Source organism: Carassius gibelio, chromosome A24, assembly GCF_023724105.1.
Source record: "Carassius gibelio isolate Cgi1373 ecotype wild population from Czech Republic chromosome A24, carGib1.2-hapl.c, whole genome shotgun sequence".
NCBI classification, from domain to species: domain Eukaryota; kingdom Metazoa; phylum Chordata; class Actinopteri; order Cypriniformes; family Cyprinidae; genus Carassius; species Carassius gibelio.
This window is the reverse complement of record NC_068394.1, coordinates 3069942-3086921: the sequence shown is the minus strand read 5'-3', so window position 1 is coordinate 3086921 and position 16980 is coordinate 3069942. Positions and strand designations below refer to the sequence as shown.

Sequence of the window (16980 nt, the reverse complement as noted above, 5' to 3'; positions counted from 1 at the left end):
GTATTATTATTATGATATAAATTAAATTTCAATTTTATATTTTAATCATAACAATTAAATTAGCAGTTATTTGCTTAGTTATAAATATTTATCAATGTATTTATTAGTTTATAAATTATATATTATTATTATATTTTAATTATTAGTTAAAACGCTGTCATATACAGGTATAATTGTATTTAATATACATAATATTAAAGTAAAAATAAATGTGTTCCTTCTAAACATTGCCATTAAGCATTGTTTTGGCTTGTGACTTTTGTGCCTCTGTTGTCATGAAACATATCTTTTGTCTCCACTAGCTTGCCGTAGCTCCACCTTACCTACCTCAGACACTCAACCGGTCAGCCAGCCCTCTTATTTATTTATGAGGTATGATTAATTTAAGATTGAACAATGTCCCCAAACCTGCATAAAAGCTTCATCTCCACCTTTCCAACACACACTTTTATCATACACGCACACAAACACACTCAGACTGTACCTTAATGTGGTGTTTGCAAGATGAAGCACTGCTGAAACTATAGGTCACAGACACACAGAGAACAACACACCAGACTCCTCTGAGTTTAAACATGGTGCTCTAAACAGATTCAAATCGGTTTCATTTGATCAAGATCAGGAGTTTGATTCATTGTTTCAATTAATGTATACATGTGCAAGTAATTCTGAAATCTTATGATTAATTATTCTTACCTTCCGAGTTAAAGTAAGATTTAATAAAATGAAATTGGCCTCAGTTCTGACTGACTGCACAGTGCTTCGAGTTGCATTTTATTTATCCATATTTCCTGTAGTTTTAAGGATAAAATAAAATGCATTTTGGTGTTAGATGTGAATGGAATAGCTTGTCTCTCTTCTGAAGCTCAAATAACACTGAGATGTTAATGTGACAGAAGTGGATTGAATTTCAGCTTCTCACGTCTGTCCTCTCCGAAGTGCCTTTGCTGATCAGTTCATTTTTGCCTGATAACCAACATAATACAGCAAATCAGTTTAAGATGTGTCAACATCTTTTATTACAATCTTAAAACACTTTCATTTGCTTTTACATTCTGAAGTTTGTATTATAATATAATATTATAAAATTAATTTATATTGTTTTAATATTAGTATTATATTTTTCTAGAATATTGTAAATTATTTAAAATAAATATAGTTGATAGAAATTATATTTTAATCTATATATATATATATATATATATATACACTTGCTTCGATTCTGTGGCATTTGTTTATTATACTTATTTCATTTTTGTGTAGTGTGTCATTAAATGTTTGATTTATCGATCGAATACAGAATGTTTATTTTAATATATTAATAAAAATAAAAATGTTTAGACAATGTCTATTATTTTGTTTTACAATGAAATATTAGTACTATTATATAATTCCGATTTTTTTTATATATATTTTGTCAAATAATACTGTATTATATGCACTTGCTTAGAGTCTGTGTTTTAATACAGTATAATTACTTTTTTTGAATTACTCATTTTTGTGCAGTGCATCATTAATCAATTGATTAGAGATGACCTTCACTATCTGTATTTCAATTCTTCTCTCCTGGCTTAATAATATTTCAAGAGCTGTACATGCAAATCGTGTACTCTGTGGTTCATGTAGTGTTGCCATCCTGCAATTATCCTTCTTTTTTCCCTCCTTTACACCCATCTGACCCGCCCCCTCTTTCCCTCATGATGGTTCAATCCATGAACCTGCTGAGCACCATGTGTAGAGTATCGGTTCACTGTACCTTTAAGAGGAGGAGGGGGGGCTTCTGGTGGAGTGGGGGTTCATGTGAATATCAGATGAGCTCAGTTTGTGCCATGCGGACATGCACACACACATACACACACATACTCCCACACAGACACTCACACACACCACACCGGCCAGCAATAGGCTAGTGCTTCCCAACGAAGACACAGATCTGAGACAGAGAGAGAGAGATCAGGATGGGTGTTACAGGAGAAACGAAGGAGGACGAGGCTGTGTAACACACAGCACTGAAAGATAAAGCGAGGGTGGGTGAGCAGACTGGAGGAGAGGAGAGGACAGACAGCACCAGCCTCAGCAGGTATGTGGCGTTGCATCACCGTTATCCTCTAGGACTGAAGATTCCCATCATGAAGCGGGCTGAGTGCAGAAATGATCCGCTGAGAAACCACAAACTGTTCTGGTTTCACACTGACAGATACTGAGAGCTATGCGTCCACGTTTTCATCCTACTTAATGCTGAAGCTCCAGTTTTGATTGCATTTGAATCATTATTCATAAGGCACTTTTTGTTCTAGTCTTCTAGAGTTGTTGGGACAGACAGACAGGCAGAGAGAGACAGACAGACAGATGCATGTGGATTTTAATGGACTGTGCACACGCGCTATATGAACTCCTGTAAGTGTGTGAGCAAATGCGGTGGACCGATGGGATGTGGTGACTGTCTCTCCATCATCTCATGGACCGCAGAGAGAGTGAGACCGCTGGAGAGACAGACGAGAGAAAGAGTGATCCGAGAGGGAAAAGTCCATCCTCTGCGGGAAAATGAGGAGTGATTTCCAGACAGCAAGGTAAAGGAACATAGGTGCTTTTGAGGTGGAAGCAGAGCTCTGGAAGTGTACGCTAGTTTGATCTGCGAGGAAATATCCGTGTGATTAAATCATGAGATGGGAGGGAGGGATATCTGATGGACTGAAAAAACAGGGAAGCCAAGAGATATGACAGAAGAGGAGGTGGAGTGAGAGGAGCGAGAACTGAGCTGTGGAGAAAGAGATGAATGGAGGAAGAGAAGCCCGGGCTGACGTTCCCATCAATCCGTGATAAATTGGCAAATATTGTAGACTTTCATGGCTCCTGTGCTGAATGAAGCACAAATTGATCATTTCAAACTGTAATGACAGTTAGTTCACTTAAAAATAATATTACTTTCAGCATGTTGTTTTTAAACCTTCTTTTAGTATATATTTTGAAGAAGCAATATTGGACTTCATTGACATTGCATGAACAAAAACTCTGAGATCTTCTTTTGTTTTCCACAGAAGTGTAAAAGTCATACACGATATTAGTGTAAGCCATGAGGCGATAAAGCTTACATTTAAAAAAAAATGGAAAATTTATGTTTTGGCCATTAATTTACACAACAACAAAATTTTGTAAACGTCATATGCATTCATGTGTGCAGATGCGTAGTATTTCAGTGGGTAATAGTGGAACCGGGTAACAGGGGCCCATTGCGAGGAGAGGGTCCACAGGGCAAAGAATGCCTAGCGAACATTGGACAAGCAGGTGTTTGTTGGTAAAGGATGAGTAGGGAGGAGAGTCTTTTGTATCAGACTCTCATTTTTGCTTTTTCTTAAGATTTTTCAGTTTGAAGTCATTATTTCAAAGTAAAGAGATCTGAAATAATAGTGAAGGTGATTTTAGATTTGCATTGAATGTAAATTCATCCTTTCTGTTTTCTAAATGAATCTTAATGATCTTATTGTGAATGATTCATCCATGTTTCATGTAATTTTTTTGTTGTAATTTTTAATCAGAATGTTATACCAGGACCATCTGCTGAAGCGGCAGAGTTCTCCAATCATTTTGCCTGCTTAAACCCCCTCTCCTTTCTTACAATTGACCGCAAACTAGAATTCATATCTGCTGCCATCCAGTCAACAACAAACAGATGTTTAATATTAACAACATAAAGCTGTCTTTTTATTGAACCATTTATTGAAGCCAAGTAGCAATAAGTTGCACTTTGAAGAGTTTAACCAATTAAAACAGAAGGTACAGCAGCAAAAACAGGCTGTTTAACATTTTAAATGATTTTAAACATGCAAGAAATCTTGACTAACATCATTTCTGTGAAGGTGACTTTGGAGAAATAACATTAGTCAAACAATAACACTAAAAGTTTAGAATATAGATCCATAAATGTGGTGTCTAAGTGCAACACCCCTAGTGGCACCAAATGGAATTGCAGAAATAATGATTCTTTCCAAACATGTTTCTGAAAGTCACAGTGTTCACGCTCTTTGGGAATACCAATCTACAAATGGTTTACTTGTTTTTTAATGTTAAAATTGGAATATGAAAAACATTCATAATCATATTTATTTTACTTCAGCTTTAAGATTCAGATATGCGGCAGAGGATGATGATGGAAGTCTTGGTTGACTGCCATGATTAACATCTGTCTGAGTGTCTGAATGTAACATTAGATCCTTAAATGCATCAAACCCTCCAAAGACTTTACAGCTCCATTCGTGTATTTTAACATCACATTAAAGGACCGTAAGACAAAAACAGCAAAGTATTTGTAGTTGCTGCTCCACTGCACCAGGCGAATGTTTTCTTGTTTGGTTTGTTGATGGTACATCTCATACCTCTGAGAGTCATGCGGCATCTGATTGTAATGCTTCACTCATCACAACAACACCTGAGTCTCGATGGGACGGTGTGTGTTTGGTGTCTGAGATAAAGAGAGAAAGAAAAGTTGCATGTGCATGACAAAGCAAAAAAGAGGAATAAGGATCATGAAGATGTGTTTCTGTTGGGATGTCATGAACATCTGTCTCTCTGTCAATGAAGCTTCAAAAGCTGATGCTGGAAGTAGATTCAGATACCCAGAGGAGTAAGACAGAGTGTGTTAGAGAGAGACATAAAAGTGGACACACCGAATAAGAAAGGGAAAGACTCAGAAGAATGAAATTTGTTTGTGGAAAATGGAAAAAAAAGGTCTTTAGAAAAGACTATCTACTATACTTTTGTAAAATAGGGTGACCAGATGTCCTTGTTTTGGGGATTTTGGTGTGTTGTCCCCCTTGGATTTGGAAATGTCCCCATTTCACAGAATGTTCCAAAACAGCTAATAAATACACTGCAAAAAAGCCAAGTAACACAAGAAGAAGCATAAAGTTTTAATTTTATACATTATGTATATTTTAAAAATGTGCCTTTAAATAGTATCCACAGTTTGTGAAAATGAAAATATTAAATACAATTAAAAATGTAAAAAATATTTGTTAAATTGTTACATTTTTCTTATGTTCTATATTTATATTTTATTATAATTGAATAGAAAGTTTAGAAGAACAGTATTATTTTCTTAATAATAAAATATAACTATTTTATAACATTGTCTTTACTGTCAATTATGATCTATTTAATGTATCCTAGTAATTATATATATATATATATATATATATATATATAATTCATTAAGCAATCTGTATTGTTACTATTAATTTATTGTTTAATTTATTTGTATTTAGAAACTGTGATTGCTGTTTACCATCTCTAGTCTTCAGTATGTTTGATGAATACATTTATGCATTTGCCTGATGCTTTTATCTAAATTGACGTGATTGCATCAGTATGTGTAAAGGAAAGACTGGCATGCTGGCAGAATGTGTATTTGGTCTGAGATAATGAGTGAAGTGCTTTCTAAATAGATCACTTAGCTGTGTGTTTAAACATGCACAAACACACACACATACACACAATACCTTGCAGGAAAAAGCCCTCTCCGCAGTGATTTTATTAGGTTGACGAGCTTAAATTCTGCTCTTGCTGACCACAGCCTCTCTCTCTTTCTCTAACTCACACGCTGTAAAGCTTCACACTTGATTTAGCACATTTGCAAGATACCATCCAGAACATACCATGCACACGCACACAGAAACATCATTATAGAGCAGATGAGCTCTCTGCGGTGTTATCTAGTGCTGAGGTGACCGCGTGCATCCTGCTGAAAAGATGCGAATTAAAATCCTCCCTCGCTACTGAGGACGGAAGAAGAGGGAGTCAGCTAAGGAGTAAATGAGTGCCAGGAGAGATGGGGTGGAAGAGGCTGATAGGGGAAGAGAGACAGGCTCTGTTACTGTGGGTCCCTGTAGACTGCATGGATTAGGAAGACAGGCGCATGTGCAGCGCCCATGGATAGATCATGGATTACAGTGATGCATTGATTAGCAGCACACAGACATACTGCAATACTACAGTTCAATGAGACAATGCATTACAGAACATTACAGAATGACATCATACAGTGCAAAACACTGTACAGTACAATACTAAATATGCATATGGCAAGTGACTGAATGAGACTTGAAATGCTACGTAATTTTTTCTTGTTCTAGAACAGTGATTGTTATGGCAGCTGTTAGTCTGTTCTGATCGGACCTTCATAGTTTTAACAGCCTGTATCAGAGCCCGCCGGACGGCTGACGACTGGATATAGGTTGCACAGATGTTGTCAATTAGTTTCTCAGCCGAGGTGATAGAGGAACTGGAGAGGATCAGCGATCAGTCTGACCTTCTCACCTTGAGCGTGACTGAGCACTGATGCTCCGTAAGCCTCTCTGCATGAATGACGTCTGCTAAATGAGACTTGATAGACCAAATACTGTTTCAAATTGTTTATTCAAATCTCTATTTCCTGCAGGTATTCTTTCACGTTCATGAAACCACATTTCCCCTTAACCGTGCTTACAAATCTCACAGCACCTTTTCCTAGATAAAACAGCTTCTTCCCATCGTCTTCATACCTGCGTCTCTGGAGATTCAGTCCCACACTGAGCTCTCGCTGCTGAACGCTTCAAACGCTCAAACCTCACGCCGCTGGTGAAGCAGTAAAATATGAAGTGATGAGATGTCAAGAGGGAGAAGAGTGTTTACAGTCTTTCATTTGGGTTATGGATCGTTCCATCAGTGTCACTCACTTGGGGTTCGGTCTGTAAAATAGACTTTTTTGTTATGAGTAATTGTTAAGCTGTTGCTGTGTGGTTGTAAATTGTTCTGAGTATAATATTGTTATAGAGAATTGAACTGTTCTGCGTGAGATTTTTTTAAATTATTTTTAATAGAATTTCTTGGTAACACAGTAGGCTACTGTAAAAAAAAAATTCTCAGGTAAAGTAAAATGTGCATCATTTAGTTACATTAAGGGTCAAATAAAATGTAAATAGCACAGTACAGTTTTTCTCATTCGCTTTGGTGCATTTCTCAAATCAGAAATGAAAATCTCCACATCATCTAGTCATTTATACACATCTTAAAACCATTTTCTTATTCTTTTGAACAAATTGCGATTGCTTTTGTACATTCATGCAATTGATTACGCACATTTATCTGCGGTTTCCTACATTATCATTTGCTAATGTCATGTTGCTCAAAATGTATTATATAGTTTTCTGTGCAATAGTCTTACCGCTCAAAACATCTAGTCTTTAGTTCATCGTATAAGTCATTAAATGCAAAATGGTTAATCTAGTTGTCATAAACTGCCAAGCACACTTTTTATATTTATATTTAAACATTATTATTAGACTTTATGTCAGTTTGGCATGAATTGTGCAAGTGAATCTTTACTAATGAAGATAATGTTGATGATAAACCAATGATAAACCATTTCTCTGAAATAGCTCAAAGGTTCATCTCATGAATCTTCAGTTGGAAAGCTTATACTGTATAGACAAAGGACAACACAAGAGTTACAAATTCTGACAATGGACTTATTGTCATCTTTGTGCCCATATTTCTTTTCCCATTTCTATATCACAATGACATTGTAAAGGTTTTTTATTATTATTTTTTGGGTCAGACCACTAGTACTGTAGAATTGTAACTGGGAATTCTATCTAGTCTCTTTCAATCAATATCTCACATACAGTAATGTGTAAATGTGTACGTTTGAAATGGATATATGGATATTACAGCATATGGCATACTGTTCAATACAGTAACTGTCGTCAAAAATCTTGCCATAGTTTCCATCAGAACATCCCTCCAGAGTAAACTGTTATATTGACAACATGACTAAGCGATTTGACTGTCTTACCCATAAACTATGACACGAGGACTTGTCATTCTGATGGCACTGACATGTTCATTGACACAGATATTTACTTTTGAGAGATGAACTAAGGATTTTGAGCAAGAAATTGGCTTTTGCAGGGAATCCGTGGTGTTTTGCTATTTGTATGAGTTCTTTTGAGACTGTTTTGCAAATATTAAAGATGATTTGAGAAATGCACTAAAGCAACTGAGAAAAACTGCAAAGTTAAAAGTTACACACTTTTGTGTACAGCTCTGTTATAAAGAATGTTTTTGCTCAGGTGGCCGAAATGTCCGCCCGATAGAGAAAAGATTTGCTCAGCAAGAAAAAAATTAATTACAGGGAACATTGCCAACAGGATAAAATTCACTCAGAACAGCTTAGTCCATAAAAAAGAAATGCAAAAACCAAAGTGTAATACTCACGGTTAGCACTTTCTTCAAATGACTAATCTGAATATTGAGTAATATATGGTGCTTAAGACATCAGCTCTAGATATTCATGATAAATCAGTGTGAATGAAGACGGTCGGTGATTTATATTACACAAGCATCGTACTTATATTTTGTTTTGTTCAGACAATTGTCTGACACGACAGTTACTCCTCCTGCAAGGCTTCGCATTCTTGTCAGAAAAGACAGTCTCTCTCTCTCTCTCTCTCTCTCTCTCTCTCATTACTGTTTGGATTATGGATTTTCATATCGGGGCAGAGTTTCCTTTGAAGGCCCCTGCAGCGGTGGGATGCATGCTTCTCTTCTCTTCTCCATCATCCTTTTCTCCTGTCCTCTCTCTCATTCTCTCTTTTCCGTACAGTTTTGAAGACGCTGGCTGTTAAATGACCCTGGAGCTGTGCAAGTATTTTTAAAAGCTCAGACCTCTTGCATGCATCTCACGCACATGCTCAAAAACTACTGTGGGCCTAAATCATCTCTTCATGCTCTCGTGTCATGATGAAGTGGGCACTGAAATTCCTTCATTCAGACTTTCGTATAATGTGCCCTGCTTCTCTCTGTTTGTCCATCGTTTGTCTGTCTAGTAAAACAAGGACATTGGAGCATGTTTTTGAGTGAGCAATAGTATAATTAGCACTGTTACATTGGCATTTTAAGTCTTCATGTGTTAGCTGTCAAAATGTCTCTGATTGAATGGTCGTTATCAGTCCACTAAAACTAAATCAGGTTTAAAGTACCCATATTATTGGTTATGAAATGTTCATATTTTGGTTTCGGGAGTCCCCAACAACAGGTTGACATGTATGCAAGCTCAAAAAAAAAACCACTTTCATTGTCTGATAATATGCATTTATTTTTAACCCTGATAAACGACTCCCAAACCATTCGGTCAATGATTCATTTTTCCAAACCCCTCCTTTGCATGACACTGATCTGTGGTGATTTGTCAGATTGTTCTCATTTTAATGTCATTGTACCTGTAATGCCTGATAAAACAGTGTTTGTTAGTGCAGTGCTGCTTTGTGTACAGCGTTACCAGGGAAGCCTCTATTTTACTGCGCCAAAAGCGACACCTAGTGGCAAGGAATGAATTAGCATTTTCATTCAAACCAACAAATGGGTGGGTAAATACGCTTATATTTAATGTGGACGTCAACATGAAACGGCATAGGATTGGTTTTAAAAATGACTCATTTCAATGATTCAGAGTCGACTCTTTCTTTTGAGAGACGATAACTTATATATACACGGTGCATTTTCAGATTTAAACCTTTGCAGGATGTTTTCATTCACTTAGAGCGGTGTTACACACTGCATGAAAGGTAATTAGGGGCACTTTAAAAGGTATGATTTTGACATAATAATAACTAGTCTGAGTACATAGTTTATAAGTGCATAGTGCATCATATTTTGCTCGAATAAGCGACAAAGTAGGCTAGATTTCATGCCACTAGTTCCTTTCAGCTTTGTTAAAATGTGGAATGACTGGTGGTCTCTATACTGTCTTTGATGGCATTGATGGTTACAGGTTAATGAGCATGCATATTTAGCTTGGACATGTTTCTGATTCTTTCACAGCATCTGTGACCCCATATGTTGGTTTTGAAGTCCATATGCACACTGACGGTTTTACATGCATGCTTACAGATGAAAGCGCTACAGTTGCCATAAAATCTGCTTTTCATTATCGCTAGATGCCACTGAGGTCAGCGTGACATGTTTTACTGCTGATGAACCATACACATAGGATGGTTATTCATTTAAGACACGTCCTCTGATACCCGGCGATGCTCCTCACGAGAGGACTGACCCTGAGACCGGCTACATTAGTGTCAATCCTCAATCTCTGGCTGTTTAGAGCCTCCTGCGGGCGGTATGTCACAAGGTCAAAGGTTAAACTGAATCCTGTCTTCGCCGAGAGAGTCCTGAGAGACAGAGGGAGAGATGTTCATTAAAATGTAGTGGCGAGGGGTGAGATTTTGTGCCGCATTTAAATCTACTGGTGTGAAATATCAGTCCACGGACGATTTTTCGTGATATGGGTTTCTCCTCATGGCGAAATTAATTAACATTCAGCTATTGCCGTGATGATTTAATGCTCACACTTATAATTAGTTTCCTCGTTATTTTCCCAAAGCAACATGCCTCTTTGTGTGTGCGTAATAAGTTGCATGTTAGATAACGAGCAGAATTAGTTGGAGTTTTATTCCATCTTCCACTTTAGCGAGTGCATGTTTATGTCCCGCTGGTTTCTCTGCTAACGGTGATTAATATCTAATCAGACTTTCACCTTCCAGCAGGTGTTTCATGTACTCTGAAATATCAGCCTCAAGTTATGATTGCCCGTTCATTTCTTCTATGACATCATCACTTCAGTATCATGATATCTTTAATTTGGGATCGTGCATTTCTTGTGCCCTAATTTCCTGAGAGGAACTTGAGAACTGCACAGCAAAATGTGATTTTCTTCATGTTTTCATGTCCAATACAAATATCTATTTTTAAATCAAGAAATATACACTTGAGAAGCACAATGACATAAAATATGATCAAAATTAAATGTGCTTGCTTAAAAAAAAAAAAAGAAAAATGTAAGAATTATACGAATTCTTCATTTGTTAGTCACTTTGGATAAAAGCGTCTGATAAATTACTAAATAAATAAATTGAAGAGTGGCCTCTGATTAGTACTTTCTGTTCAGCAAGGATGTTTCAAAGGTGACAGTGAAACATTATAATTTTACAAAATTCTAATTTCTATTTCCAATAAACAGTTTTTTTTATACTTACATTCAAAAAAGAATCCTAACAAAAATGTTTTAGGGTTTCCACAGAAATATGAAGCGGCACAACTGTTTTCAACATTGATAATAATCAGAAATGTTGCTGAAGATCATGTGAGTCTGAAGACTGGAGGAATGATGCTGAAAATACAGCTTTGATCACAGGAATAAATTACATCTTAAAAAGCATTCACATAGGAAACATTTATTTTAATTTATAATATTATTTCATAATATTACTGTTCTTACTATATTTTTTAATCAAATGAATGCAGCCTTGCAGAGCATTAGACACTATTTTCAAAAACATTAGAAGATATTACCAACCACAAACATTTAAACAGTAATATAGAGTTAAATCTAACTTTGCATTAAAATGAGCCCCTTAGACTTTATTTTTCATTTGTTAAAAACATTTCCCCACTGATTTGTGTGATTTCATTTATCTGAGATGGTAACCCCTAGAGCCTGTTAACACATCATGAGACTCACTTCTGGGGTGCAGATGTTGTAACAGCTCAGTAAATTGCTGTCAAACAGCGTTAGGCTTTGCATATGTTCTCTGATTTTCTTTTAATTTCATTCTCTTGTTAGGGGTCTTTAGATGAACTTCCCTATTACTGTGTGCTGCTGGACTGGTTATTAGAGTCCAGCACAGACCAGACTGCTTTATTAGAAACCTGTAGATGATGGATCATCTCTTTTAGATTTCTGTATTATGATATCATAGTATTGCAACTTTCTTTCTTTCTTTCTTTCTTTCTTTCTTTCTTTCTTTCTTTCTTTCTTTCTTTCGTTCTCATCTCAGCCTGTTTGCTCACTCTATGACACACAAACGGTGTGTGTGTACAGTATCTATTGCAGTGTTTAATAGCGAGGTCACCGTCACCATGAGCGATGACCTCCATTGTGATGTCATAATCAGAAGCACTGGCCACACCCCCTTTGTGCTCAAGGATTCTGGGGTGTTTCTCACTACATTCAACCCTGAAACGGGACTAGAAAATAAATCAAAACATTTTGTATGTAACTTTTTTTTTTTTATAGTTCATTTAATTTCCTAAAATCGAATTAACTGATTTCTTTGTAAATTTACATTGTACAGATTATTTCCAGAAATATTATATTTTTTTATATGTCCATATAATTAAATTAATAAGTTAAGTAAATAATCGATTTCTTTAAATTTTCATTGATGCAGTTTACAAAATATTTCCAAAAATATAATATTATATAAAAAAATTTTTTTACATTTATTTGATTATTTATTTATTCATTTATATAATTTTTCTTCTGTTAAATCAGCAAGTTTTTTAGATTAATTTTTTTTTATCCATTTAATTTCCTAGAAATCATATACTGTAAGTTAGTATTTAATTGTATATATATAATAAATTAATAACTCAATAAATAATTTAATTTCGTATTGTGAAAGAGCACTAAATTTCTTTACAATCCTCTAATGAACCCCAGTGTCTTTCCTGTGTTTTTTCTACCCAGCTTTCATCATCTCTCATCTCTTCCTGACACTAAACGATGGATCATTAATCTCCTGGTCCCTTTACTGACTCCCCTCAGACAAGAATTCCCAGAATCCCCCGACACTTACGACCGATCGTTCATACCTGCTTAGAGGCGTCCGGGGGTCAAAACACCTGTCACACCACACTTGGTTTATGTGTCTATCTGAGGAGTGTTAAAACTGGGCTGTAATCAATCTTTGTGCACTCTATCACACACAAACACACGGACATTACATGGGTTCTGTTGTCATTGTAGATGAATGCATGATGCCTGCGGTTATAACCAAGGACAGAGAATAGAATTAATCTAGCTTTTTAATAAACCTGGCATTTCATACTACAAATATTGACAAACTGCTTATGTGCTTCTGCAAAGCACTGATTGGTCCTTTGAGGGCTCTGGTAGCTAGCTGCTGATTGGTTGTCACAGTGGTTTGTTCTACTTGATGAAAATGGGCCTAAAAGTTAAAAGTGTGTAACTCGAATTATTAGAATGGCTTTAAATGTTGATCTGCTTTGCTATTTTAGTTTGAAAGAAATAATATGCCATTGAACCATACATTCTGAACTAATTTCTCACTGTTTATGGTACAGACATGAATTATACTTTACATTTCTGCATTTGTCAGGCACTGTTAGCCCAGCTGGGAAGACTGTTTGCATACCAGACACGATTTGTGTACCTAGATAGTTCAATAGTGCGGTTCCTTCAGCAATCAGACCGTATTTAATGAGATGGAAGAGCAAACTGTTCTACTTCAGCTTTCTGTTTCTTATTGTTTTAGCCTTAACTTTTTTATGCTTTTTAATGTAAATGCTCCTGAAAATAATCACTTTTAAATATGGCAATAATGATTTGTAATACTCAAATATAATTTCATGTTGCAGAGACCCAGTCACTCTCTCATTGGTTAATTGCTGTAGTCTCCACCCACTTGTCCATCTCATTAATTACGGCTCTGGTTAGAGGAGGTTTAAAATCTCATGTGGTAGATCAGAATATGAAGGACTTTATGACTATATGTGGATTATTCTATTCTTCTCACTCTCTGAAACGCTTTCTCCATTTCCTCTCAGCGGTATGATAATATAATGTTTTCTCCTCTGATCTTTTCCCATCTCTTCTGTGGGTTTTGTTGTTTTGGGTGTCTTTATTAGTTTGGGCTTCTATTTTGAGCTCGGTGGGTGTTATGTCTCCATGCACAACACCTATGAAAAACAACATTTTTCTTATGAGTCGCTCTGTCACTAGTTTTCTCCAGCTCATTTTCACATTCGGTCGAAGAATTTCTTCATATGCAAAGCACTTTTTAAGTTTTAAGCTATTTTCTTTATTTATTTATTTGTTTTTTTATTTATTTAGTTTATTTTAGTTTTTTGTATTTTTTGTTAGTCATTCAATTAGGTCATTTATGTATTATTTTTTTAAGTGTTCACCATTTTTTTCAGTAAATTGCCTTTTAATTTATTAATATTGTTTTGTTATTTGCTTTACTTGTTTGTTTTTTATTTCTTTATTAATTCATTCATTTAATTAGTACTTATATATATACATTTCTTTTTCTTTTTTTTTTTTTTTTTTACAAATAATTTAGTTGCTCTGTGCTCCTATTGTTTATTATTGAAGCACTCATGTTGTAGCTGCATGTTAATGCAATGCAGAAATGAGCTAAATGCATCTCTCTCTGGTTGTATAATGATTTTCTGTGTGCATGACGTCATTCTCGGTTTTATAGTGGTATTGTGTGTGTTTCTCAGTTTGACAGGTCAGACAGTGTTAGTGTTGGCTGACATGTGCTGGAGCTCAGTGTGATATATCCTCCAGAAAAACACACACAAACACACAAATCATAATTCTTCGATCAGCACGCGGTTGCCAGGCATAGGTATGTTCACGTTCAACCTTTATCACATCATCAGACAATTTCCGTCCCACCATCTCGGCGTCTTATATCTACATCCCTGATTTCCTCTTCCCTCCTTTAACACGTCAGTTTCCCCTCCCGTTGGCTTTGAGAGATATGACTGTGTGAAGACATCAGTGTCATTTTATACGGTTGCTTTACTGTCAGTTCATAAGGATATTCACTAATGGAAGGAATATTATTATTGCTCGCTCTTTAGGTTACTGATTTGTACAAACTCATGCTGCTATTACATGACATGAACTGTAGGAATTATAATGTTTTAAAATGTCAAAGATGGAACCTTTAGACTCTTTTTGACTTTGGTTGATTGCCTGGCAATAACATAGCAACATTCTAAAAACACTCAGATCCTTAGCAACACCATAGCAACATCTTCTATTTCTATTTGAGAAGATACACAGCAAACAAGCAAACAACGATATATATATATATATATATATATATATATATATATATATTTTAGTTGCTTATAGTTTTATTTGCATGTTTTATTTTTTATCTTATGAGGATTGTGTGATTTTATGTGATTTTATAGTGCGTAATAACGTTAAAAAATTGTACAGCACTTACATAAACTTGAAAGTGAAGCAAAAAAAATGTATTTATAAAACAGCTTTGGTTGATTCAAAGTTAGGGAAATATGATTGTACCTGTAAATATTTGTACATGATACTATTATAGTATTTATTTATATTTTAAAATTCTCTTTTTATATATTTATTTGTCATTCGTATTAATTTATTTAGCTTTGTAATTGATTGATTTATGTATTTTTATTATTATTATTAATGTTTTTTTTTTTTAAATTTCAACTTATTTTATTTCAGGTACAATTTTTTTTTTTTTTTTTAATAATGTTCAGTTAATTGTTTCTTTTTATGCCAGTACATTTACATAAAATGATTTATTATTATTATTTATCTAATTTAACTGTATGTCATTTTAATTGAATTGAATATAATTTGTAATAGTTTAGTTTTAGTTAACAATAATAACACATCTCTGAATCCAACTTTGCATACTTTCGCAAAGACTATGTTATGAAAAGTGTGTGTTTGTATGTGTGATAACAAAGCATTTAATTATAAGTATACAGTAAGCCATTACACCGAAACTAGGACATACTACAACACCATCAAATTAGGAAAGACATCAGAGATTCTAGTCCTCATTTGTAGCACATTGGGTTGTGAGTAATATTAGCCAACAAGCATACAAATTGCATCAGAAAAAACATACCATCCAGTCACTTTAGTCATCATATTTTATAATACAATGTCTTGGGAAGCTCTAATCCTAATCTCGCAAACTTTAGTGTGTATACATCGAACTGCTCCGTTCAACATACCAAATATCCAGCCCTTGACCTTTTGCTTTCTACGTTTTCCTCTCCACAGGTTTGTGAGGGAGAAGGAGAGAGGGAGAACTAGAAGATAAAGAGCTTGTGATGTTGCGTGGGGATGATGCTGAATATCAGCGCCGCTATCACACTCTGGGCAGTAACACACGCCGCCTCTCTAACCCCGACATGGAGGCGTTTGCTAAGCTCCACAAGAGCGGCGAGACGGAGCATCAGAGGAACAAATACCCTCCGCAGCACGCCGCCACGCTGGTCAACACCAACTGTGCACGGCAGCAGGTAACACACGCGACTATCTGTGTGTGTGTGTGTATTTGATATATCTGCTCCAGATATGTTGAGCCTTGGTGCTCGTTTGGGAGATGCAGGTTTGAATCAGGGCCTGTTTTGTCCTGATTCCACACAGCGACCTTAAAATAAGGTTCCAAAAATGCTGTTCTATATTTATGCTCTATGTTTAAATATTGAAAAAGGCCTTTGATGAATGTTTTTCCGCCTGTCATAGTTTTTGTTCTCCGTTTTTTGTGTTCTGTCTGTCATACTTCCTCCCACCTCTAATTATCTCTTTCATCCTCCTCCTCCTCCTCTTTGCAGTCATTCTTCTCTAGTAGGGTGGTTGTTGATAAGTCAACCGTCTCTCCTGTTATTGCACATACTGGGAGTGTGTGTATATATTCACTGGAAAGAAATGGTGTAGAAAAAATCTCCACTCAAACATTGCTGGTGAATTTAGTAATTAAGTACAAAAAAGACAAGTAACACACTGAATAAAACACTGAATTCTGAATTAGAAAAAACTAAATCGTATTTTCTTGTAAAATATACTTTAATAGTCTAATAATTGCTAAAGAATATATAAACACACACACACATGTTTGTTTTTGTGGGAAGTGGGTTCATCCCATAGGCGTAATGGTTTTTATTCTGTACAAACTGTATATTCTATGGCCCTTCACCAACCCTACACCTAACCCTCACAGGAAACTCTGTGCATTTATACTTTCTCAAAAAAACTCATTCTGTATGATTTATAAGCGTTTTGAAAAATGGGGACATGGGTTATGTCCTCTTAAGTCACCCTCTCCTTGTAATACCTGTGTCATACCCATG

The 16980-nt window shown here is 35.6% G+C and overlaps 1 protein-coding gene across 2 annotated transcripts in view; it reads left to right on the top strand.

Moving 5' to 3' along the window:
• The first annotated feature begins 1846 nt into the window (after positions 1 to 1846).
• The window catches only part of LOC127945918 (SRC kinase signaling inhibitor 1-like), a 50410-nt gene continuing 35276 nt past the window's right edge, over positions 1847 to 16980 (top strand). For both annotated transcript variants that reach the window (XM_052542104.1, XM_052542103.1), the window contains exons 1-2: positions 1847 to 2080; positions 15908 to 16149. In XM_052542104.1, coding sequence (XP_052398064.1) covers positions 15958 to 16149 — 192 coding nt within the window. In that variant the 5' untranslated portion in view covers positions 1847 to 2080; positions 15908 to 15957. The remainder of the gene's footprint in view (positions 2081 to 15907; positions 16150 to 16980) is intronic.